This window comes from Lissotriton vulgaris, chromosome 8, assembly GCF_964263255.1.
Source record: "Lissotriton vulgaris chromosome 8, aLisVul1.2, whole genome shotgun sequence".
Lineage (NCBI taxonomy): Eukaryota > Metazoa > Chordata > Amphibia > Caudata > Salamandridae > Lissotriton > Lissotriton vulgaris.
Window position 1 is genome coordinate 425,872,509 of NC_141696.1, and position 27,712 is coordinate 425,900,220.

The 27,712-nt window shown below is 44.3% G+C and overlaps 1 protein-coding gene across 2 annotated transcripts in view; it reads right to left on the minus strand.

Moving 5' to 3' along the window:
• Positions 1 to 27,712, minus strand: part of LOC147697124 (cytoplasmic FMR1-interacting protein 1) — a 533,654-nt gene that overhangs the window by 439,917 nt on the left and 66,025 nt on the right. For both annotated transcript variants that reach the window (XM_086934191.1, XM_086934192.1), the window contains exons 2-5: positions 23,909 to 24,032; positions 22,170 to 22,259; positions 21,397 to 21,474; positions 14,677 to 14,778 (exon numbers count right to left, since the gene is read on the minus strand). In XM_086934191.1, the coding sequence (XP_086790317.1) occupies positions 14,677 to 14,778; positions 21,397 to 21,474; positions 22,170 to 22,259; positions 23,909 to 24,025 (387 nt within the window). In that variant the 5' untranslated portion in view covers positions 24,026 to 24,032. The remainder of the gene's footprint in view (positions 1 to 14,676; positions 14,779 to 21,396; positions 21,475 to 22,169; positions 22,260 to 23,908; positions 24,033 to 27,712) is intronic.

Sequence of the window (27,712 nt, forward strand, 5' to 3'; positions counted from 1 at the left end):
GTCAGAATTAAACTGTTTTCAAACCCAGAACGCAGCTCTCTAATACCTATAAATATTTTTCCACACACAGCGCCACGGGCCTTCCTGTAATTGCGAGCACGCCGCTGAGCCCCTCTTTCCGCAATAGACAGCCGTCTCCACCAACTTTGAAATTAATGACGGTACGCTCATTTCTCATTTGCTGTTATGCGCCAGCATCCAAATGTTTATGTTTGTGCTAATGTCCACTTACTTTGATTGTAGGCGCTCCAAACTTTGGACCCATTCTCCAGCCTGCACTTATAAATACTCCCGCTGAATTTACTTCTTTCAAAAGCGGTAGGTTCAGCTGATTGTCACTACGTAAGGAGCTTTGCCTCTTAGCTTATTCATGAAACTGAAAAACTTTCCCCTTTTGTAATTCCACAGACAGAGTAATCATGCCCTGAGGAGAATCCGGACAGTTATTTCCTGGATTCGAAACGCGTCGGCCAATTAGAAAAGGACAATCTAATTTTAAGCTATTGCTGGCGACAAAAAGAGTTTCGAATTGACTTTCACGCTCCTTTTCCTAATTCTTCCTTTCTTTGCATTTCACTTTCTTTGCTTTAATCAAACCTTCTACGTATGTAAAAATGTGTTGCACGATGTATTTGGAATATATGTTTAATGTTTCTATCTGTTCCACATTGATTTTTGTACAGTTGTGACCACATTTAGGACCACATTTAATTTTGACATTATGTTGCATTGAATCACTTAACTTTGTTTAAAATTCATGATATGTATAGGTCGTTTCTGCCTATCATACGTTGTGTTCGACAGACATGGTATAAACTAAAAAAGTAACTGGTATAAATAAAAGTACCTTGTTGAAAACGACAAATAGCGTCTTCAACTTGCCTTGATTTTGGCGGTGATTGATTAGTGGGAGGCACTCTTGTTTGATTACGTATATATTAGGCCCAGCCTTCTCACTTGTCCTCTTAGGGCCAAGCTCCCCTTGTTCTTCTGTTATTGGAGCGGCGAAAGGAACCACCCCGAAACTGCTGAGACTGGAGGGCCCCCATAGACTTAGCAGTGTCCGTGTCTTTCTTCATTTTTTCAAGTGTCACATCCACCTCGGGGCCAAACAGGTGGTCAGGATTAACTGTCTGGTTCAAGATGGTCGTCTGTATATCAGGTTTGAAGCCTGATATTCTAAGCCATGCATGCCTCCTCAGCAACACGCTAGTGTTGATTGCCCTGGAGGCGGTATCAGCCACGTCCAGCGCACATTTGATGGAAGCGTTGGTGATCAGCTTCCCCTCCTGAATCAACATTTCACCTGCCTCCTTGTACTGATCAGGCAAGTGCTGCAGAAGTGTTTCTAGGGTGTCGTAATGCGCCCTATCGTAGCGTGCAAGTAGGGCCTGCGTGTTTGAAATGCGCCAAATATTAGCTGCCTGCGCAGCAATTCGTTTCCCTGAGGCTTCAAATATTTTTGACTCTGTCTGGGGGAGGAGCGTCACCCGTGGTCTGCGAGTTCGCCCGCTTACGTGCGTTGGATACAACCAAAGAATCCAGTGGCAAGTGTCCCTTGATGTACGTTGGATCCGAGGGCGCTGCCTTGTATTTTTTGTCAATGCGAGGATTGATGACTCGCGCCCGAGTGGGCTCCCTGAAAACCTCTGGCGCGTGCTTCAGCACTCCCTTGAGCATAGGCAATGTCTTGACTGACTTTTCAGCCACTGAGAAAGTGTCAAACAAAAAATCGACATCCACAGGATCTGAATGTAGGTCGACATCATGATTAGCTGCAGCTCTCTCAATCAGAGCGTTGAAGGCTGCAGAGTCCTCTGTTGGAGAAGTCTTTGCTGCAAAAAGCTGCGGTTCATGACCCGACTGAGGGTCCTCAGGGTCGCCTCCGGCAGACCAAGGTTCATGTACCTCCTCTGGATCCGAGTAGGCTGGGTAATTGTACTCGTCCTCTTCATCTCCGTCACCTTCCCCAGCGTTTGAATGCGTCGGTGAAAGTTCCAAATTATGTGGAGATGCAGGCTCTATAGGGGCAGAAGTACCCGCAGAGTCCTTCTTGTTTTTGAGTGGAATACGATAATGTTCCAACACCGGCTCCGTGGTGATTTTTCGTTTGAGGAGAGAGAGCTTCCCGGTGTTGGCGTCGATGATAACCTCTCGACGCTCCTCATCTGCAAGTGGCTGGAGCCGAGGCTTCGGCCCTACCAATGACGCCTTGGGCTTCGACACCACCTTTAAAGGCACCCCGGCCCCATGCTTCGGAGTGAAAGCCTTCGGCGTCGTCTTCGGCGGCAGCGTGAAGTGGATAGGCGTTTGCGCCTTTGCCGGCTTTGGTGTAGGCTTCGGCACCACATCCTTCGGTTCGGGAGCCACGGCGTCCTTCCGAATCCGCTGCAGGGACTCCATGACCTTCTTTGTTAAGGCCGGGGAGGGCTGGACCGGCTCGAGCGATTTCCCCGAGTCCGGCGTCGGGTCTGCGAAAGGCACGGTCTTCGGAGCCGACACATCGCCATCCTTGGCCTTGACGGCCGGAGTCGGAGCAGCCAGAGCTTCGGCGCCGTCCTGACGCTTCTTCGGAGCCTTCTTCTGGTCATCGACCTCGACCACCTTCGGCGCGGCCGCGTCGGTCGTTTTCGCCTTCGGCTTCGACACCGGGGTCTTCGGGTCAGCCATCTTGGCGCGGCTCTTGCTGTCGGCCATTTTTAATTTCTTAGACGTTGAGGCCTCTGGAGGCTTCTGTCCCACCAGTGCGACTTTCACTTTCGGTTTCGAAACCGTTGGTGTGGACCCCGATGGCTTCACTTTCGTTTTCTTCAACGGGAGTGGCACATCAGAAATGTCCGTGGCCGGGCCCGGAGGCGAGGCCGTGGGACGATTAACGAGGTCTTGGGTAAGGCCCGAAGGCGATCCCCCGACCTGGGCCGTATAGTGGGGGTTGACCCCTGAGTCAGTTTGAGGATGCTCCTCCTCAGAGCTATCCTCCACGGTGGCAATGGCCCCATCGTCGTCCCCTACCTCACCGACGACTTCATCAAACTCCTCGTCTCCCGCGTCGTAGTTTTCCTCCTCCGACGCCGGGCTAGAGTCCGAAACTTGAAAGACATTGTCGTCTCCAACGTCTTCTTCGAAGATGTTGTCTGGCGGGGGCGCTGATAACTGGGCCTGGAGTCTAGCGGCCCGACGAAGCTTGAGAGTCTTCTTGCACCGGAACTTTGAGCAGGCCATACACCTGGCCTCATCATGGTCCGGCGACAGACATTTGTTGCACACTGGGTGCAAGTCGAGGTGTGAATACTTTGAGGTGCACACCGGGCACCTCTTAAACGGAGTTCGTTCCATGTCTGGAGCGTCGTGTAGGCCCGTCCGCGCCGACAGCACGCGGAAGGGCAGCAAGAGTTCGGAGCTGAAGAACAGTTAAACCCGAACGCAAAACGATACCGACGCCAAGCCTAAAGACCTTTTGGTCTCAAGTTAGGAAAGTTAAACAACTATCGATTCCGACAGAGGGAACCGAAACACATCCGAACCCAATGGCGGAAAAAAACAATCTGGGGATGGAGGCGATGCCCATGCGCACTGTAGTCCAGGGGAGGAGCCACCTATCTCGTGATACTTCGAAGACTCTTCCAGGACAACAATGTGCAATCATCCGGACCCAACACTAGGCGGCGATCTATGCACAGATATGAATTCAGCAGCCCACATGCCTCGAACACATCTGGCTCGACAGCTTCGCGATAAGCGTGAGAGGGAATATGCAGGCGGCATCCGGGCGCCCTCGGGCGCCTTGGAGCATAAAGACGCGGCCAAGGCGGAGCTCTTCGGCAAATTCTATGCCGCCCTGTACTCGGCGGATAACCTGGAGCCGGAAGATCAGCAGGAATACCTGGGGGCTCATCCACTTCCGCAGGTTTCCAAGGAATGGAACGACCTTCTGGAAGCCCCCTTTACTAGGGAGGAGGTGTTGACCGCAATCAAGTCCCTTAAACCACTTAAGGCGCCTGGCCCAGACAGCTTCAAGGCACCCTTCTATCAGACCTTTGCCTCTGAACTGGGGGACTTTCTGGTGACACTTTTTAATGGCATTAGGGAGGCGGGCCAGACTACGGGCACTATGGCAGAAGCGATGATTTCGATTATCCCCAAAGCCGGGAAGGACCCCTCGAGGTGCGAGTCATAGTGGCCCATAGCTCTACTGAATGTAGATGCTAAATTATACTCCTCTATCTTGGCTGCTCGGCTCCAGGACCTTATGCCTGCCCTTATCCATCCCGACCAATCGGGATTCATAAAAGGTCTCCAGACCCACGACAACACCAGAAGGCTGATTCATCTGATCGAGAAGGCTAATCGCTTTAAGATCCCGGCGGTCTTGGTGGGACTTGACGCTGAAAAGGCGTTCGATCGGGTGGACTGGAACTTTCTCTTTGGTACGCTGGAGGCCTTTGGTTTTTCCCCCAAATTCATAGATATGCTTCGGGCCAACTACCATAGTCCTCGATCGAGTGTCATGGTTAATGGCCATGTTTCACCCTTCTTTGCACACTCCCGGGGTACGCAGCAGGGCTGTCCCCTATCTCCCCTACTCTTTGCGCTCAGCATTGAACCTCTAGCCCTTAGGGTGCGGGAGGACCCGGACATTGTTGGTCTCCCCTTTTCGGGAGAGAAACATAAAATTTCCCTTTTTGCTGATGACGTTCTATTGTCACTAGCGGACCCGGGTAGCTCCCTTCCACAGGTGCAGGAGGTACTCTCTCAGTTTGAAGCAGTGGCGGGTTTCCGGGTCAACCCCGGCAAGTCATACATCCTTAACCTCGCGCTACCATCTGCTGAGGTGGATCGCATCCGGCCGCTCACGCCCCTGTCGTGGGCCAGCTCCTCTATACAGTACCTTGGGGTCCAACTGACCTCATCTGTTACCACCTTGTATGCGGCCAACTTCCCACCTCTGCTGGCCCAGATACAGACTGAGCTTAATCGAGGGAAGCCCATGTTCATTTGTTGGCTGGGCCGCGTCCATGCTGTCAAAATGACGATGCTCCCCAAGCTCCTGTACCTGTTTCAAGCACTTCCTATTGCTTTGGAGGGGGGCTTTTTCAGGCGTGTTAAGACCATGATCCTACGCTATATTTGGCAAGGGGCCGCGCTAGACTATCCTTTCTCATGCTGCGACGGCCTTTGAAGACGGGTGGGGTCGGCCTCCCAGATATGCACCTCTATTATAAGGCGGCGCAACTCCGAGTGCTGGTCGAGTGGACCCAGATGGAATCGGAGAAGCACTAGTTGCTTATGGACAGGAGTGTGGCGGGGAGATCGATATGGGACCTGGTCTGGAAGGCGAAGGGGGATCGCCCTCGTAACGCCTATATTAGCACCCCTACGAGTACCACCCTGAGGGTCTGGGACTCGGTTTCTGGTGATGAGAGGTGGACCTCCTTCCCGTCCCCCTTCACCCCTATCCATTTTAACCCGGCCTTTCCACCGGCTCTCGTGGAGGGCCCCTTTGACGGGTGGAGAACGGGGGGTTGCCACGCGCTCACACACTTGTTTCATGGTTATGAGCCGCTCACTTTCCATAATTGCATGCGTGACTATGCGGTGTTACCATCCGAGCGTTACCGGCATGCCCAAATGCTACACTGGGCGTTGTCACCAGAGGTGACAACGCAGCGACGAGGCCTCCCACAGATTTCGAATCCTTTATCACCCGCGCAACGTCCATGAGGGGGGTGATCTCATTCCTCTATGGCCTTCTACTTACCACGGCTATCTCGCCTCGCCCTAGATACATGAGTTTGTGGGAAGAGCACCTGGGACGAGATATCTCTGACGAGGAGTGGACTCACATCTGGCGTGACTTACACAGATTTAACCATTCCATTGACCTCAGGGAGGCCCATATGAAGACGATGCTGGACTGGTATCTGTACCCAGCCCGGTTGAAAAAGATTTTTCCCTCTGCATCGGATAGATGTTGGAGAGGATGTGGTCTCTTGGGGGATTTTCGCCATATTTGGTGGGACTGCCCTGTCATTCGCCCCTACTGGGAGGAGATACTGTCCCAGATCAAGGAAGTGCTGGGCTACCCGATTCCTGACTCGATAGGCTTCGTTCTCTTGGGTCTCCGTGATTCGCTCCTGGAGCATCAGACTAAAGCGGATAAACAAATCCTTTGGCTCTGCGTGGGTGCGGCCAAGTTGACCCTGGCTGCGGCTTGGAAAAAGAAGGAGGCCCCTGCTCTTTCCCTCTGGTATGCTAGGTTGTGGAAGCTGCTGAGTATGGAGCGTATGGCGGATGTTTTCAGAGGAGATTTCAAAAACTTCATCTTTAGGTGGGGCCCACTGGTCCGCTTCCTTTCTCGAGGCTTACCGTTGGCGGTCTGCCCGCCCACTTTACGTGCACTCCATTTGTTTCAAGTGTGAGAGAATGTTTGGATGTGTACCTGTTACTTGGCTGCCACCACTGGGGGGAGGGGGGTTGGAGGGTTGAAGGAGTTTGGGGGGAGGGAGTTTTGTTCTGTCTATCTCTAGGGGGGGTGGGTCTTTATGTTTCACCTCGCTGCATTGTTCTTCCTATGGCCGAGAAACGAGGAGGCGCAAATTAGACTGATCAAATGAGCCCCTGGCTTGGATGGCTTTTGCCTGGTGCCACTATGAACCGAAGCCTTCCTAAGGACTTCCCGTTGGGGACAACGTTGTTGGCTGGCAAACTTTGAGAATCATCCTGGCTAGGGTGGCCGCGTTGTATTATCTTCAGCAATATTACCGCTCCTTGGCCATGCAGAGTGAGTTCCTGCGAGGGCTCTTGTCGCATTTATTGTGTTTCTATCTTCCTCTTACTTCCTTTCCTCTTCCTTCTTGTACTTCAATAAAAATATCTTTAACAAAAAGAAACGTTAAAGAGGAAGAAAGCTAAGATTGTGCTTAAAAATTGTGACCCGTAATTGTCAGTATGTAAACATAAAAACCTAAAATTATTTTAACGCACTATAAATTCACTACATGCCTCTAGGGGGGACTTCATCTAGATTTGGGCCGAATATTACTGCCACGAAATGGGCTTCTCATTTTTCTAGCAACTACTGTCATAATTTTGCTGGTGCAACTGAATCCATTCAACGCTTTTTGCCTGGTAACACCACGAATGGTCTCATATTTGAGCTTCATAGGATAGTCTCTTCTCTAATGGCCAGCCCATCGTGCAAAGACTTTGGGCCCGACGGTGTGACCACTGACTTGTTCAAGTCGAATACTAACCTTATGGCACACCTTCTCACCATTGTCCTTAATACCAGTTGTCAGGCTCAGCTTCCAATATCTTGGTCCACCGAGATTATCGTTTCCATTTTCAAGAATGGTAATCAGCTTAAACCACAATGCTAAAGGCCGATATCACTTATTGACTTACGGAGTCAAAGTTGTTGAGAGAATTCTTTTTCACAGGATTGTGGAATGGGCAAACACACATTTGATTTTCAATGAACACCAATATAGGTTCAGAGAGCGGCTAGACACTACGGAGCAATGCTTGAACCTCCATCCTATTATTGGTAAACACACCGTAGCAAAGCGCTGCCAAATGTATTTGGCATTTATGGACCTTTCAAGTGCTTTTTAAAAGCACCTACTTCAGATTAGTCAAGGTAACCAAAAAGTACATTTTATATCTGATTTACATTCGGACCGAAGGGTGAGATACAATATTAAGAGTGTAAACAATCTCATAATCTTGAGTGTGGAGTGCCCCAGGGTTGTGATCTTGCTCCAGTTTTATTTATTCTTTATATTAATAATTTAAATTTGTTTTTGGTCAATAGTGTCCAAGATGTGCCTTTAATTAATCATGAACCAATACCTGCAATTTTATCCGCCAATGATGCAGTGCTTCTGGCACACACCATTAAGGCCTTAAAAGTTTTATAATGGATTTAGATCTTGAGACCAATTTTTCTAAATCATAAGTTGCGTCTTGCAGGCCAAACAGCCTGTGAATGTGAGCAGTTTAAACAAAGGAATACCCTTGAGAAAGTGTACCACTTCCAATATCGCAGCATTACTGATTCCACCAATTCATGGTCTTAATTCTTATTGTTATGCGTCAAAAGTTCAACCACTCAGTGCATGCGTTGTTTAATGTTAAATCTAAATTCGGTAGTAAACCCATTACTCCTTTGCCTGAAGTCAAATAGACACAATGTTTACCTATCGCCTTATTTGGCCCTGGGGTATGGGGCTATTCCAGCACAAATTGTCTGCAACTCTAACAGAATCAGTTTTGTCGCCAACTTCTTTCACTTCCCCAGAGCTGCCTTTCTTTCTTTTGTCTAAGTGAACTGGAACAACATTATAATGAGGATTATATCAAGCTTGCCCCATTGTTACTATGGCTTTCAGTGTGGTCCTTTGTGCTACTCATAATCATACTGTAATCATTGAGAGTCTCAGCTGTGATCATGGAATGAAATTCCCTGGCTTTCTTACATATAATCTACGTTGGAGGGTGTGCGCATGTCTTCATTCATTCTGAATCCTATCAGTAAGCAGGACAAGGCTTGCCTTATTAAAAAAACGATTTTATAATTGCGCTTTATTCGTTTATACAAGTCCACATGTAAATTTGAACATTGAGCCCACCTTCCATCCTACCACAGCAACACAATTTGCATCACCATACCCCTACTTCCCACATCCCTGCAGGGAGTCCCAGCTTGGGGGGCGGCAGGTATCATGGGCATGTGTCCCATCTGTTAGGCTTAGTTGTGTTCTACATGGAGTGATGTGGAACAAAGTGAAAAACCATGCACAAGAACAATGCCTGTGCAACTGCCTGAATAACAAAACTGTAAAGTATCCCAGCGGCCCCATGCCCACCTCCTACCTTTGGGCAGCCTGACTTAGGGTCCCTGCTTGGCCACATAACTCACTCAAGGGCTCCATTGTTTACCTAGCACAAGAACAATGCCTGTGCAACTGCCTGAATAACAAAACTGTAAAGTATCCCAGCGGCCCCATGCCCACCCCTACCTTTGGGCAGCCTGACTTAGGGTCCCTGCTTGGCCACAGAACTCACTCAAGGGCTCCATTGTTTACCTAGCACAAGAACAATGCCTGTGCAACTGCCTGAATAACAAAACTGTAAAGTATCCCAGCGGCCCCATGCCCACCCCTACCTTTGGGCAGCCTGACTTAGGGTCCCTGCTTGGCCACAGAACTCACTCAAGGGCTCCATTGTTTACCTAGCACAAGAACAATGCCTGTGCAACTGCCTGAATAACAAAACTGTAAAGTATCCCAGCGGCCCCATGCCCAACCCCTACCTTTGGGCAGCCTGACTTTGGGTCCCTGCTTGGCCACATTACTCACTCAAGGGCTCCATTGTTTACCTAACACGCACCAGTCCTATCCATCGCCAGTTCCCAGCACGTGATTAGCCTCTGCCCCTTTTCATTCAGGGCGGTCTATCGTCAAGTTTGACCTCCAGTGTGAGGACTTAGGCATCCCACATTGTTATGCCCTGGACCACCCCACTCAGCCGACTTCTCATTTGCAGGGCTGTCTGCTCTGCCACGACCCATTTTTGAAGGCCATCTAGCCAGCTGGCCACTGAAGGAGGCCAAAAGCTTTCCTAGCCATCGCAATGCGACGCTTATAGAGCGCCAGCGCCAGGTCTACCATGCAATAACATTCTAACACTGTTTTCATTCCATGCAATCAACATCAGCAAACACAAGACAAGGCTCGTAGCCTATTGATGTTTCCCTTGGGACAATATATTAGTGCATCTGACAATGTAAGCCCTTGTGAAAAACTATCTGGCCCGTTTCTATTGCATTTTGTTTTCTTTTACGAATGTTACTATATTAATGCTAAAATGTTTTTAATTCCTCTTGAAAAGATACAATTTTAAGAAATGCAGAACAGTATAAAGTTTTCTACAGGTGCTATCAGGGCAGGATGTCTGCTCTGCGGTTGGATAACTCCTAAAATATGCAGTGCGACATAGGAATTCTGATTAAATATTATATATATATATATATATATATATATGTATATATATATTCGCGCTCCGCAGGCTGAAAACCGGCAATAAATCAGCACTCACAGCAGTCTAAACCAGATACGGTTTATTTACGCACAAATCAATAGAACAGACGCGTTTCAGCACTTGCCTTCGTCAGTGTCCGCTGGCGACGGCAAGGCGGAAGTAAAATAAGGCATTAATCATTGAAAGCAAAAACGGACAATTACCATAATTAAAGCGCCATCTTTGAATGGTGAAATAACGCTTGTTACAAACAAAACAAAACCCATTTCTAGCAATGCTGAACAGATCATTCAACCCTATTCATTACAAATTAAATTAGATTAGATTATCTAGTATTGACATTTAGCCCTGGATGGGCAAATTCATTGGTTTGAAATCAAAACCTAGTGTTCTTAAATCAGCATCAGTTGCATTGCACGACTAATCAATGTTCTTCATTGGTAAACAGTTCGGAAACATTTCTTTAACCCATAGACCTTCGATGAATAAATCAGTGATTAAGGCCTGAATGGCCATATTAGTGAGACTGCAAATCATGATTGACCAGATCCTTACATAACACTAATAAATCAAATTCCAACATTAATTCATCATAAGGGATCAAACTATATACCAAATTTGTTTCTTAAAGCATTTCATGTAGATGTAGATCTCTCAGGCAGTGACACAATTCAATTCATACGGTGATCATGTTATAGATGTGATAATAACTCTTCCCCTGCATGGAGTCCTCCTGGTGACTTCGTTTGGAGGTCGATAATATATCGTGACTCCAATCGTGTAAGTCTACGTTTAAGGTCTCCACCCCTGATGTCTTGAGGGATGCAGTCTAGGCTGAAGAAGCTAAGTAAAGTCCTATCACTGTTATGGTGACTAGCAAAATGCCGGGCCATCGGATAGCTTTCATCCTTGTTGGCAATGGCCCGTTGATGCTCTAGGATTCTCAGCTTGACCGCCTTTGTTGTGCTCCCCACGTACATAAGTCTGCAGGGGCATCTCAGGCAATACACCACAAATGTGGTAGAGCAAGTGATGAACTTGTTAATTTTGATTTTAGAATCCTTATGTGGCACCTGATAGGTAAGTACCCTCTGGCTGTTACTGCAGGCCTTGCATTTCCCACATGGATATGAGCCATGCATGGCGTGCAGTTCCCGTTTAGACCTCTCCTTGGGTAAATGGCTTGTGACCAATCTGTCTTTCAATGATCTTATTTTTCTGAATGTTATCATTGAGTGTTTTTGTAAGTCCTTCCCAATTATGGTGTCTGATTGAAGGATCCCCCAATTTTTTGACATGATGGCTCTGACTTTATTCGCTGCCACCGAATAGTTTGTAATGAGTCTAATGATGCCATTCCCGCCTTTAGAAGTATCAGTCTCCTCCAATGGATGACACGATTGGTCTCCCTGGTGGTTGAGTGGCATCCTTGTGGATCTTCGGAAGGTGATAAAAACTAGGTAGTCTCGGCTGTTTGTTTTGCAAGAATAAGTATTCCTCCCTTCCTAGTATTCCTTTCCCATACCAGTGTTCAACAAGGGAGTGATAGTTCCGAATACTCTCCTGATATTCGCGTTCCGTAGTAGGCATGTAATTATTACGGTCCAGTAATTGACGCAGGGCTTCTTTACAGTAGTTTTCATGACTCTGGATAACAACGTTCCCGCCTTTATCCGAAGGCTTTATCACGATTGAGTCGTCTTGTTCCAAACTAGTGATGGCTTCTCTCTGTTTGAATGAAAGATTCCATTTGATGTTGCCCTTATGTGATTCTTCAAGTTTGGACAGCTTCTGTAGATCTTGATTAACTGCTTCTGAAAAAACATCCACTGCATCCATTGGTGTTTGGGGGAGGAAACGAGAAGTTGGCTTGAAAGTGCTAGATTCACCAATCTGGGTTATACCTATGGATGTGCCTCTACCTATTGCATCAACTGGCGGTGTGATTTGGCTCCCGCCTTCTTCCAATAGGTCTTCAAGTACAGCCAAACTTTCGAGATCGCTTATGCTCATCTCTGTAGGATCTGGGTGGGCTGCACTAGCCTCCATGTGTGAACCATATGTCTTTTCTTTAAGTGCCTTCTGTTTGAAGTATTTCCAGAGTTTCAATTTCCGGATGAATAGAAACAGGTCTATTCGAGTCTGAGCATATTCATAACGGCCTGTTGGACAGAAAGTAAGTCTCAACTTTAGGACTTTTTCTTCGTCTGTTGTGAGGACTCTTTGTGAAAGGTTGATTATATTCAAATCCTCCATTAGTTCCTCTTTGTCCTGGCCTGCCGGTTCCTCTGTTTTTTGGTGCCTCTGTCTGCACCTCCTCCTTCCACGTCTCGTGATGCGTCTCCGCTTGTGGTTTGTTCCGGAGGGCGTTTCTTCCCATCCCTCAGCCAGTTCTGGCGGATTAAATCGCATTCCTCGTGAAAGGAAGGCGGCTCGCATGTTTGCGCGCTTCGATGACTTCTATTCTGTGTCTCCTCCTCAGACTGTTCTGCGCCTGTGACCTCGGACTCGGAGGTGTCTCGTGATGCTTGAGGCTTTTGTCGTCTCGCTCTCAGGTCCCGGCGTGGTGCGTCGTACTTCCTTGCTCGTAGTCGCGAGCGTCGCGTTCGAACTTCTGTTGTTTCCTCAATTGGATCTTTTTTGCGTAGCTAGATAGCCTCTTCTTCATGGACTCCTTTTCTGTGTCCAATTGTCCCTTGTCCGTTAGTTCCACGATCTCCTTCTCCAGCGCTTCGATGTCCTGTAATGCCTTCTCCCTGTCTTTCCAAGCGAATTTTATGAGGAGATTTAGCATCCCTTCCGAAGAGTGAGCTGTGAATTCAGCCCACTGGCTGAGTAGTTCGGGGTCAAGATTCTCATAGGCTGGGATTGTATAAATACGGAGGCCGCGTGGGACCCTCTTTACCTCCACATAATGCTGCAGCGAAGTGGCCTCCCACCACTTTCTCGTTTCCCGCTCATAGGTTCTCTCAAGCTGTTGGTATTTATTTCTGAGCGTCGATTGTGTTGTGTCTACTGTCTGAGTTGCATTCCGTGCCTGCGGCCCCGGTCGCCCTTTAAAAATGCCACTTGCCACCTCCCGGCGCGCTGTGTCGCTGAACATTGAATATCTTGATTTAATGGTGTAAACAATCAATTGCGCTTACTGCTTTACTCGTGCCAGCGTATAGGGAGTAAGTCGGGTATCTCCTACCTCGTACAGTCCGTCTTGGTCGCTCGGGTTGCAATCCTCGATCCAAGCTTCTCGGGACTGGTTACGGTACTGCCGACTTCCCCTGGCGGTGCGTTCTCCCTCTCCTCCGCTTGCTTAGCTCCAAAGACGCCGCATGGAGACCGCACTCAGCCGAGTGGGTGCCGATATAAACTGCGGCGTGCCGTTTGATATATTCGAGCTCCGCAGGCTGAAAACCGGCAATAAATCAGCACTCACAGCAGTCTAAACCAGATATGGTTTATTTGCGCACAAATCAATAGAACAGACGCGTTTCAGCACTTGCCTTTGTCAGTGTCCGCTGGCGACGGCAAGGTGGAAGTAAAATAAGGCATTAATCATAGAAAGCAAAAACGGACAATTACCATAATTAAAGCGCCATCTTTGAATGGTGAAATAACGCTCGTTACAAACAAAACAAAACCCATTTCTAGCAATGCTGGTAATGCTGAACAGATCATTCAACCCTATTCATTACAAATTAGATTAGATTAGATTATCTAGTATTGAGATTTAGCCCTGGATGGGCAAATTCATTGGTTTGAAATCAAAACCTAGTGTTCTTAAATCAGCATCAGTTGCATTGCACGACTAATCAATGTAATTAATTGGTAAACAGTTCGGAAAAATTTCTTTAACCCATAGACCTTCGATGAATAAATCAGTGATTAAGGCCTGAATGGCCATATTAGTGAGACTGCAAATCATGATTGACCAGATCCTTACATAACACTAATAAATCAAATTCCAACATTATTCATCATAAGGGATCAAACTATATACCAAATTTGTTTCTTAAAGCATTTTACGTAGATGTAGATCTCTCAGACAGTGACACAATTCAATTCATACGGTGATCATGTTATAGATGTGATAATAACTCTTCCCCTGCATTGAGTCCTCCAGGTGACTTCGTTTGGAGGTCGATAATATATCGTGACTCCAATCGTCTAAGTCTACGTTTCAGGCGACTATATATACACACACATATATACATATATGACTGTACTTTTATGATTATATTTTCATAATCAAATAAAGTTTATTTTGAATTTAAATTCAATGTATCATATTCGCGAAGCCCTCAAATCTTTCAGGGTGAGGTCCGCGTTGTAAAAAACAAACAAAAATATAAGTACTCACATAAACACTAGTACAGTAATGTGATACACAAATGCGAAATACAATAACATATAATAATATATATATATATATATATATATATATATATATATATATATATATATATATATATATATATATACACTAATATTAATGTAATAAAATGGACAAGTCTTAATGTATGCCAAGTTAATAACAATCTTTCCATTTGAAGCACAACTCCAGCAATACTGAATCTGGTCCTTAACTTCTGCTTGTAAAGGATTTAACAGTTTTAAAACTCTTATGTTATGATAACTTACCTGAAAGTACATAAAGTTCATCAGCTTGGTAACTTCAGGCTCCAACACTTCCACAGTCTTTTCATAAATCTCCACTCGGTTTGGCTGTTCATTACACTTCACCTAAAAGCAATAAAGTAGTTCTCATTCTGTGCATTCACAATACCACAAATACAGGTCAGATTCCGTGTGGTTCACCACAGGAAACAAGTTGTGGTTCAGATATGAACAGGTCTTAAATAGTCGCACAAATGTGGTAAATCCCAATCATACTCATCAGAGGTATAGTTATTTGTATAGTTATTTGTATTTTTTTCTAACCTATGTCCCTCAGCAAAGATCCTTATAATCCACCAAAATGGTAAGCAGTAGGAAAGTAACAAAATCGGATGACTATAAAAGGTTGCAAACTCTTTTGATATTCAAAAGGATTCCAGTGTTCTTACTACACCACTTTAAATCCTGCAGAAACAAAGAATATACCTGCAGGTATTATAACAAGGGTAAAACCAATTTGCAAACTTGACAAGGCTACAACTTTTTCTGGTCAACAAACTATCTGGTAGTAATTCGGTTTTTGACTACTGATTCCTAACCGATATCTGAGGTCATCCCCTTGCCCATTTAGTTGCGCCGGTAGGAGATCCATTTAGATTAGCATGCTGATGACACCCAATTCATTTTCAGCCAGCACCTAGATTCTAATTAGGTGAAAAATGGTAAGTGTTACCATTCACTGTCAGAGAAACAAGCTAACATTAGGGAGTGGATGTTTAATAAGTTAATCCGCATTGACCTAAAACTCTAGTCAGGTGCTGAAGTAGTAAGCACATGCTTTTACGAATTTAAACTTCAGAGGCGAATCTTAGCTTTCATAAATCCTCATCTACATACCCTAGTCGTGAACAAGATGATTCATTCATGCTGGGATTAAGGCTAATGTGTTTATCTTCCTATATTTGAAACAATGATGCATCATCAAACCAGTTCTGCATGTCTGATTCATCAAGAAGGCTCTACGCCTCTGCATTCTCTTCAATGGCTGCCAGAACATACCTGAATTATTTTGAAATCCATGACTATTTATTTATAGAGTTTTTGGTTACACCAAAGGTGCTAAATAGATCAAACAAAAATGGTAACAAAAGTGGGAGGGGGCAAATGATTATAAATGAACAGAAACAATCCGTTTTAAGAGACTTCCTAAAATTAAGATGGTTGAGTTGCTCATGAATATTGATGACCTGTTGTTCCATAACGTGGGCCCTAGATGTCTCAGTAAGCGTCCACCAGTAAGAGCAGGTTTAGAAGACTGGCATGTAGCAGTGTAAGTGAGCTGGAGTATAAGGATTGAGGTGGAATAGATTTTAAAAAATCTGTCTTCAAGACACAATTTCCTCAATCCATATTAAATCCCATACAAAAGGCACAGGACCTTGAACTTAACCATGTTTTGCTAGATCCACTGGCTCTGGCTCCTAGATAGACACACCGTCAAAATTTTCAAGCCCTGCTCCCTTCAGGACAGCACACTTCTGGCTCTACCGGAGCTTGAATAAAGCTGATTCAGGATGATACAGGTAGAGCCCATTTAACAATCAATCCCAGATAATATGCAACTCAAGATGACTTTCACATGCTAGGCTTTAGGCATGAATGGAAGAGCTTTGCCCCGTGTGTCGAGTGCATCGATGTGCTCCCAAATGTAAGGATTATAATCAAACCATTGCCCCAGAGTCATCACCATAGGTATCAGACCCTCACCTGAAAAAGGAGTCTGTCTTTGTAGAGATCCCTGAAAGTTGATTTACAATGCAAAGACTTGAAATCCGCAATCTTCTGTTTCCATAGTCACTCTAAAGGAAGTGCATGCAATCCTACCTGTGATTGCAACTAAAAGGAAGAAAGACCTGAGGAGTGGAGCACTGAAATGACATCTGATAGTACACTTCCCAAAACGGGGGTCACCTGAAATGGAGGTTTGCTGGGCTGCTGGAAAGTGGAAGAGGAAGGAGATTGAGCAAGAGTGTGTGGAGAGGAGATGCAGAAAACAAGGAGGAGAGTCAGAGAGTGTAGAGGGGCAGAGTCAGAAGGCAAAGGAGTACCATCAAAGTAGCAGATGAGGGAGAGAATCGGGAGCAGTGGTGAAATGTGATGGAGCACCATCAAAAAAGCAGAGAACAGACAGAGAGCAGAGCAGCCTAAGTGGAAAGCAAAGAAATATCAACAGAGGAGTGGAGGGAAAAGAGAGGAGAGTGGCAGAAGGTTAAGGTGGAGGAATAGCATCTGAGTAGCAGAAATGCAGCAAGAGAAAAGATGGGGGTAAAGTGGGTTCATGCCCCACAGCAGCAGCGTCCAGTGACATCCGCACCAGTGAGCAGCATTCCGGGGAATTATGAGTGGGGCGAGTTCCACGTTTAAAGGGGGTTGTGCTAGTTGCAGATCAGAAAGGAACCTTGCATTGCAGGCAAATTTAGGAAGTACAGCCATTAGCTGCTTTTCAGAGGAAAAAAAAAGGTGCACTGCTGCTATAGTAAAAGTGTGCTGTGTTTGCAAAATACATAAATAATGCTGATAAAAAGGAGCTACTTCAAGGAAAATAAAGGGCTGCTGCCACTATAGTAAAAACGTGCCACGCTGCCAAAAACATGACTGGAAGGGGCGAATGAAAAGGGGCAAGCAAAGCGGGAGCCTTGCAGTAAAGCATACTGTGACTGCAGTAGGAGAAAATCATAAAAAAATAGTGCTCATAGACTGTAAATAAAAAATACTGTGTAACAACTCAAGTAAAAGGGTCAGTCTTCATGGGAGGTTACAAATGTAGAAAAGGCGATATTAAACAGGGACTAAGAAGCCTATTAATGAATCAGAAGCCAACATTTACAAAAGACAATGACACAGGCCAATAAAAAATATGGGCGGAGCATCAAGTCTATATCTGAATACAGAATGTCTCCAAGAGCGGGACCTAAAAACCACAGAAGCAGACCCTCCGGCCCTTGATTTTCCACCCAGCTCAAGGAATTAAAAGAAAAATGTAGACGGCAAGACAAATTGTGGAGGATACACTATAGGAAGGTAGACAAGGTAAAATACAATAAATGTATTAAAGAATAAATTGTCTAAATACTTCTCTACAAAAATCTACTCAGCTAAGAATTCCTCAAGAGAACTCTTTAAAACAGTGGAGGTTGTTTCTAGTTTATCCTCTTCCCGTATTATGGCTACATGTCCGCTATTCTGCAATCAACAGGCACAGTCTTTGAAAATAAGGTGGAGGAAATCCATGGGAAATTAAATGTTAATGTTACATCCCACCACCCCTGCCTAAGGAACTAATTAGCTCTGTTTCAGATAACTTGATCTTGAATACATTTCCATTACTTACAGATGACAGAGTAGCTGAGCTTTTAGGTCAAATTAAATCAGGGGCTCCTTCTGATCCTCGTCCCCCTAAAATATTCCATGGGATTTCTGCAGAAGTCAAACCTCCCCTTTACTACTCAACTTCTTTCTAATCTGTGGGGAAAAGATCCGATTTCAGAATGAAGTCTCCTAAAGGGACAAAGAACTATTGCCCTATCTCCAGGTTACCTTTCCCAGTTAAGGTCCTCGAAAAACACTTGAATCTGGCATTGTCCAAATTTGTAGAAGAGAAGGGGATCCTACATTCAGGACAATTGAGCTTAAGGTCAAATCACAGTGTGGAACAGGACTGATGGTAACATCAGAGGAGCTGAGAAATGTTTTAGACAGTGGAGGGAAGGCTGCAATTATCATGCTGGATCCATCGGCAGCCTTCGATACAGTCAACCACGAGGTTCTGATAGAGCGCCTGATGGAAATAGGTATCGAAGGATCTGCCTTGGAACTGCTCCAATAATTTCTTACGCACACAGTGCAATTGGTTGCCTTGGGAGAGCTGGTCTCCAAGCCCTTTTATCTGCCTTGTGGGGTTCCCGAGCTGACTTTTTGAGCACAACACTGTTTAATATATATGTGCCCCCCCCTTACAAAACTAATCCGGTCCTATGGCTTTGCTTCAGTCGCCTATGTAGTTAACACACAAATTGCAGTGGATATCACGAATGATATCGAGGAAACGCCACACCATTTTAAGGACTGTATGTCAGCCACAGAGTTATGGATGGATGCCAACAGCTTCATGTTCAATTGAGGTAAAACAGAGGTCCTTCTTCTTGGTAAGAATCCGGTCTTTTGGGACCAACCCTGGTGGCTCAGCGGCTTGGTCTCTCCCCTACCCCGGTTTCCACTGTCAAACATCTTGGCATAATGTTTTACTCAGATCTGTCCTTTAAGGCTCAAGCCAACAAGCTTACTTATTCCGGTTTCTTTCTTCTGTGTAAGATCAGGAAGTTTCTTCCTTGGATTCCCTTAGAATTTCAGAAATTAGTTGTCACAGCCTTAGTACTATCGAGCCTGCATTACTGTAATGTCCTTTACCTGGGCATTCATCAACGATCACTGAAAAAACGTAGTTTAACAAAATGCTGCAGCAAGACTCTTGAAGAGAATCCCAAAACTGAGTGCCTTGGCAGAGACCCTTCGAGAACTCTACTGGCTTTAAGCGAAAAAAAGAGTAATGTTCAAAGCATTATGCTTATCTCATAAAACCCTGTATGGAAATGCTCCAGCATACCTGAAAAAGTATATTTCTTGGTGTACACCTAACAGGATGCTACGAGCACCCAACTCCGGGACAGTAATTGTCCCCAAAAATCAAGAGAGAAGTGGGGTGGCAGGCGTTTCATCCATACTACAGCTCAACTGTGGAACAGTCTGCCTGAACGTCTGAGAAGACAGCCTAACCTGCTTAGATTTAGAAAGGAGCTGAAAACATGCCTATTTTCTCGCCCAATATGATCAGTTTTATTCTGTAGGCCTTAGTTCTTGAAATTACTCATTAGACAGTGCTTTGACACTAGTGCCAAGTTGCCATTGGCATTCGAGTGCTTTAGAAATCTAATCAATATCACTAAATACCCTGCAAAACTGGTGCCTGGTCAAACGTTCAGGATCACAGCTTTCAACAGCTGAAAGATGTTTTATGTAACGCTCCCATTCTCATTTGCCCCAACTTCCAAAGAACCTTGGTAATGCAAACCAACGCCTCAAGTCCGGGATTGGGGGCTGTACTGTCCCAACCCGAAGACCAAGACTTGCGTCATGTATTATCCTGAACTGCCAGCTGTTCCCAAGAGAGCAGAATTATTCCACATTAGGCAAGGAGTGCCTTTCCATCCAGTGAGCTTTGGAAGCCCTGCAATACTACCTCCTGGGATGCATCTGATGTATCACACGCCCAACTCACCTGGTTGGTTCAACAGAAAGACATCAATCCTATGATCTTGAGGTGGTTCCTTGCTCTGCAACCTTTCTCATTTCAGGCTTTGCATGTGCCCAGAAAGCTGCACTGGAACGTGGATTTCCAGTCCCGCTACCTGGTTTCTGAATGGCCCCTACGTCCATTCCTAGGAGGGAGGCTGTGTAGTCCAGAGACTACCCCAGCCAGGAATTCGATCATGGCCGACACCGCTGATCCGACATAGTGGAGCAACAACAATCTAGATGCTGCAAGCAGCATCAGAAGGTCACCCGGGAACTTCACAGTGAAAAATCCGGAAGAGCTGGGGAAGGCGTGCGTGGAAGGAGGGGACAGAACCGACAGCTCCACAGGAGGAGAGAGAATCGAGGAGAAGACATCAGAGGACCTCAGCGGACCTACAGAGGCCAAGTAGCAGGAGGAAGTAGCTGAGGACGAGAGGGAGCAGACCCCACCCACGGGGATATGAGGAGAAGATGCCAGCCGTGAGGACTCTTGCAATAAATGCCGAACTACACCGAATCCGTTTAAACCCAGTGGCCAAGGACGACGCTGTGGTTCCTAAAGCCATGACCCCAGAAGAGGGCTCTTTGTCCCAGGCAAGTGCCTTTTTTACATTACTGGTCTGTACGGAGATGGTGGCCGGGGGTGCGGCTGCCGGTTCGTAGGGGTAAAGTCTAGGTGGAAAGGGGCACACTTTCGGGGAGAGAGCACTACACTCTGCACGACCAGTGTGGCGGCTTCACTAGAGTGGGAAAAAGAGAACCAAAAACCCAATAATTACCCTGTTGTATGTTTTTTTTTTTAAGGGCCATCACCCTCCACAACTGTCCTTGGAGAATGGTGGAAGAGGAGTCTGAATTCTGCGCGGAAGAAGGAAAGATCGGCAGGGGGTTTGAGCACCGCAACACTCTTAAGGAAAACCCTGGGGAGGAAAAGACCCTACTGGAAGACAGAAAGGAAACCTAAGCAAGATTATAAGTTACAAATAAAAGGCTCAAATCTATACCTCCAATTGAGTAGTAGTGCAGAGAAGACCACATTGTTTACCTGGTGGTAGGTGGAATAGGCCAATTACTGCGGCGGATGGCAAGCTCACATAATTCGGAAATTGGCTTGGTAAGTCAGTGAGGAAAGGGTTATTCTCGAAGAGGTTGCACAGTAAGTCAAACAAGATAAAATAGGAATGAGGTGCAAAGTTCCCAGTGTTTAGATGTTGAAAGTATTGCAATATGGCAGATGATTGGTCTGCTGTGTAAATACGTAGCTATGGAATAATTGTTCTAAAATTATATTACAAACGTTAAATCACTGTGTTTCAAAGAGACTACACAAGAAGAGCACTACTATCACAAAACTTACTGCAAGCGCCTATCAGTATCTTAAAACCATATTACCTGGGGAATAGCTCTCGAACAGCTTCTCCATGTGTACAGCATTATAGCATATTCTTGCCCCTCTTCAAGCATCCCATTCTAAATGAAAATACAAAGAAATGGTTATTCAAAGGCAGTAATTATATGAATAAAATAAATTGTGAACAAAAACGTGCTATCTTTCAAGACGCTTAGATGGGAGGTTTGGCAGTGCAGAACAAAACTGAAGTAATGGCACTCCTCTCAAAACAAAAAGTTTAAGAACTAGCTATTGGCATCAGACAATAATTTTACCTGACATATACTAGCATAATTTGCTGAGATATCAAGAAAAGTATCCAGCAATTATGATTCTTTGAGACTTTATGTGATACATTAGAGCACACCGCATCACAAACAGGTGGTAGGTATCTCATCCAAAGTTTAGTTCTTCACTGCTGGTTACTGGGACTTGAACAAAAATATTGTCAGTGTCTTGATGTTTTCTCACTTGAGGCCCAGTGCTTAGAATTGCATGTATAGTTTGATAGTCGCAACGTACATCCTATAAATCTAAGCAAACTCATTTTTCCAATTGGTATTTTAATGGCGGAGCATTCAGTGCACTATACAAATGACAATACATTCCCTCATCTTTGCCTACTCTTGTTTTGGGTCTATAGATTGGGCATTCATCCTTTGTTTCACCATTTACACTTTTTCCTGCTATTACGTGTCATATATAAATAAACATTTGGCAATCACTTGGTAAAGCGAATAGACAAAATAACATCAATTAATTTAAATGTAATTACCATTCCGGAATGAACAGTAGCTTGCTCAATATATCGTGCAATGCCGGTGACAAAGGCATTTCGGTCTTCAAAATTAGTGTTGAAGTTAGGCTGTGGAAAGAGGCATTATACACCAAAGTTAAAAATTCTCCCAAAAAATGTACATCTGCATTGAATTGCATTGCTTAATGCAATGTAGAAGTTAGTATAAACCAGTGCTTCAAAATTATCTACTTTTAAATAACTGACCTCTGGGAGTAGATTATAGTAACTCACAGCAAAAATGCAATATGCACAGCGACAAGGGACACAACAAACCTTTCCCCACTGAAGAAACAAGAAGTAGCCAAGCAAATGGGCCTCGTCTCTGAAAGCTACTGTCTTTGCCAATGCTTTCCCCCCCTGAAGGCCGGCGCAAAGGAGCAGAAACCATCTTGGAATCCTTTTTTTCCAAGTTAAAAAATAATAATTCCTAGATGTCGCCATGTGATCATCAGTGCAGGGCAGCCATTATGTGAATACTAGTACACTGAAATGTCTTACTAAACTTCGAAGGTTCCTCCCCTACACCCTATACAAGCATGACTCTCACACGCTCCCCTTACCTGAAAGACGTTCCTGAAACTACACTCTGAAAAGACAGACTGAAGGTTCTGGCAAACAGCACATATAGTGCTTCTATTACCAGAGCATCTGTCATGTGGACCGGGAAACACCCATCACAACGCAACTATTACAACGACCTACCATTACAACGCTACATCCATTACAACGCATGCTATTACAACGCATACCATTACATCCCAGATGCTATTACAACGCATACCATTACAACGTAAGTATGGGTAAGTATTTTAATTAATTAATATTAATTATTTTATTTTATTTTAATTAATTAAATTAATATTAATGATTTCATTTTAAATTAATATTTAAAATTATTAATTATTCGAAAAAAATAAAAATCTTAATTAAAATAATTTTAATTTAGTAATTTTAACACCTACACTATCCAACACTTACCCGACTATTACACCCCCCCTGGAGTTAGAATAGTAATTGTAACCCCTACACTATCCAACACTTACCCTACTATTACACCCCCCTGGAGTTAGAATAGTAATTTTAACCGCTACACTATCCAATACTTAACCCTACTATTACACCCCCCTGGAGTTAGAATAGTAATTTTAACCCCTACACTATCCAACACCTACCCTACAATTACACCCAATGGAGTCAGAATAGTAATTTTAACCCCTACACTATCCAACACTTACCCTACTATTACACCCCAGTGGAGTTAGAATAGTAATTTTAACCCCTACACTATCCAACACCTACCCTACAATTACACCCCCATGGAGTTAGAATAGTAATTTTAACCCCTACACTATCCAACAATTACACTACTATTACACCCCCTGGAGTTAGAATTGTAATTTTAACCCCTTAATTAAAATTTAGATTATTAATAAAATGTTATTAAATTATTTAAAAAATAATATTAATATTTAATTAATATAAATAAAATCAAATTAAATACTTACCCATACTTACGTTGTAATGGTATGCGTTGTAATAGCATCTGGGATGTAATGGCATGCGTTGTAATAGCATGCGTTGTAATGGATGTAGCATTGTAATAGTTTCGTTGTAATGGTAGGTCGTTGTGATTGTATGCGTTGTAACGTCATACATCCTGTGGACCAAAACTCCAAACACTAGATGGTAGACACAAACTGATGCGTAAAACACACCTGGTAAAGGAGGGATGATGGTGGTGGTTCAATGCATGGTTGCTGATCAGGTAACGGCAATTCCTCCAAAAGGTCCACGTTGGACAATGCGTCCTCGAGAGTCACTTGGGCAGCCATGGTGGCACTGAAAAAGATCAAATAACAATTCAGTACGATCTATCAATTATATTTCATTCATTACGTTAGTAAAAAAAACATACAACTGTTTAATTCTCAAATCAGCATGGAAAATGGTGTGCACCGATAAAATATTAGGAAATGGAAGGAGTAGTTGGGTAATGAGTAGGGAGAAATTTTAGTTGTTTACAAGTCATTTATTTCACTGACCAATTCATCAACGACATTTTAGAGCCACCAATGTGCAGAATCATTATCACTTCGTATTGGCATTCAACAGGGAATGCCACTTTTTCCTATTAAAACCTTCCAACAGCAGATCACAGCTCTAGTCAGTAGTGCAGTTATGCAATGAAAAGGAGCACAAGTCATTGGGAAACATTCAATCCTTAACAAACATGAGTAAAATCAACATTTTTTTTCCTAGTACAGCAACAAGGCTTTCTCTCTCCCCAAACTCACAGTAACACAGGTAGACTGAAAAACAACAACAAGAGGAAATCAAAAGCACAGAAGGGAGGTAAAGTGCATTTGAGAAAGCTTGTGCAAACTTTTTCGAAGGATGAGGGTGACAAGTTTTTCAATATCAATTACCATACAACATAAAGCACAGTTGGCATCTCTAAAATTAGCACAGAACTGTGCATAGGAAAAATGCACAGTTCCAAGACATTTATCCAAGACATAAATGTAAATGAATTGGTGAAGGGCATCCATATTATGCACAAGTCCCAAATGAAATTGCTTGTCAATCAGTTGTTGTCCAAAGCCTACCTCTTCAGGAGTTACCGCCCATAGACTTCCTGCCCATCATTTACTGTCCACACAGAATATGCACACTTACAGCTTGGAGCATACAATGTCGATGACCTTCAGTGCACGCAGTGACAGCCATAATACACTCAGGAGCATAATGGGAATGGAAAACAGCCCCATTAAATATTCTTAATATTCTTAAGGTGGCCCTAATGCAAGCTATTTTACTGTGTAACTATATTTTCTGTTAATTTAGTTGAGCTAAAGAGAGGGATTTTTTATAACCTTCACACCCCAGCTCAAAACTAGTTACGTTAGATTAGAATTCGTGGAGAATAAGGTTTTGGCATCCTCTCTTTAAGGTAAGTGCGTAGTTCTACTGGTTCTAGTAATAATACTGCAGCTCAACAAAAACAAAATCGACAAAAAATTTAAAGTTGAGAAGAGTCTATCCACAGTTCCACCACTGAAATTTGGTCCAGTGATCTGAGTTAAAGCTCCACAAACCAGAAATTGAAACAAAACATTTACATTTATAGATGTTGGTCTAGAATAAATGTGTTTGTGTTTTAATGGTATCCAATGAACCCTCCTAAACTGTTCAAATATGTTGTCCTCAAGCCCTCAAATATGGAAGATTTTTAACTGCAGGTATTCATTTTTGCATGTACTTCCGGACAAACCCACTCTACTTTGCCTAAAATACAGGTTTCATTTTCCAGCTCCTACTATCCAGGGCTCCAATTATTCCCGGTTGCTTGTTTTCCACTACCAGCAAGAAGCAACCATTAATTTGCTGTTCGGTCACCAAAGGACTATTCAGAAGAAGAACACAAAGTACCTATTTAGAAACGGTAAATAATGCATGACAAATATTGCCATTCCATCTACTATCGCTCGTAAGATAAAGGTTTCTTTAAATAGTTATATATTCTTACATGATGAATCAGCAAGAGCAGCAAAGGAGTGCTTCCACTGCTGTGTATGAGGAACGAAGTCTCCATAAAGTGTAATAATGCCATATAACAAACAGTTGCTTTGCAATCAAGCAATTGCTGGACCATCACCTCACACAGGTAGGGGGAGTTGATCCCACTCTGGTCCTCTTTCAAGATACTTTCTTCGGTGTGTAACAATATGTTAGTAGAGGAGATGGTTGACACATGTAAAGTGTTAGTTCAGGTAAGAAGACTCATCACCATCGAAAAAAGAATGGCTCGACTCAGACTTGGCCAAACATATCTTTTTGGTGCGGTCCACTGCTCATCAGCAACAGCAATGCACCTTTGCTACTAATGTGCCATCTACTACACCATCCTTGCTGCTTCTCATCATCACCTCACCTCTCCCAATTTTCCACCAACCATATGGTAAAGGCGTGCCTGGAGGTATGCACGTTTGGGATCCCTGTTACAGGTGGGATCCCCATTGGTCATATCCTATTTCAACACCACAGAGTAGTGCCAGACACGAACCGAATGGATTGAGGCTTATCCACATCACTTTGGCCTGCGCCTCTTGTACCAACATAGTGCCATGGTTCGGGAGTGGCACTGAAGTATTCAAAAAGGTGAAGGTGGAATGGTTGAATAAATCACAACCACTGATAATTAAGCGGGCCACATCCCAGTCCATCGTCATTTTGCACACACTGCAAACTCAGTTTGGATCCAGCCATATACAATTCAGTCTTACCCCTGCTCATCGTGGGAACATCCGGCCCAAACTGCCAGGCCAGGTCCTCCCTGATCCAGAACAGAAGCAAACTAAGACCTGTTTCGCCAAGTCATTTGTAGCTTGGTTCCAGAGGCACAGTGAGCATTGGACCAACGTCAGATCATACCCGTCATACTTAGGTCATTGCACTTAAGTAGAAGGTGATGAGTGAAATGCTTGAATTAATCTCATCCACTGGCAATAATTTAGTCCGCATCCGAGTCCTTCGTTATTTTGCACATCGTGCCATCTCAGTAAGGACTCAGCCTTATGCAAATTAGTCTTGACCCTGCTCCTCTAGGAACGGTCTAGTTCAGGAGACATGCAGATACTGTGTACTTTTTTTTACTAAACCAGTTTACTATTAAATCAGTTCAGGCGACTCCACTAGGGGATCACAGACACCTAGCTCACTGCCGATAGTGCCTTTAGGATGGGGGCGAGACGGAAAGAACATGTGCATAGAAAGAAAAGGCTATAACTGCTGATCTATTATCGTGACTGAAGACCTTTGGTTCAACAATTCAATCTGCATAAATAATCTAAAACTTATATACCAGTAGGCGCCACAGTGGACATTATATAACACCAGATTATACCATCTAGGTACAAACTAGTTCTTTGAGATGGGTCAGTTGAGAGGCTTGCGTCTGTATGGTAAGGTTTAGCCCAAACCCTTTTGCCCCTTCGCCCTTTGCATCAGCACTGAACTCACATCAACACTTCAAAGGCCATCCTTGACATCAGACACTCTTTTTTTTATGTAAAACCTGAGCAGTCCCTGACCATGAGCGTATATATGTTTAAGAAGCTGTCTGTGCTTTGTTCACAGGGACAGAACTGCTTGGCTACTTCACTTGCATTTGCTTCCTCCTAGGCAAATATCTTAGGGACTTCCTTGTCGCCCTACACAAGCTAGCGGCAAAACATTTCTCATGTGTAGTCAGCACCCATCAGTACCCATAGTTTGAGAGAGTAATACTATTTTTGGTTTATGTACCACTAGGAAACTGACCATTTGAGACTGAGGAATTATAGGGACTGATCAATATAATAACCGAATTTGATCACTTTGACATATTCTATTTAGGCCGAGGGAGTGTAAAATGAGGCCTGGGGCTCTCGATTTCTGAGGTCTGATGTTTCTCAAAAGCAGTATCAAGTATGAACAAATAAAATGTGGTCTAAGTTAGAATAGAGAATTCTTCCTCACAT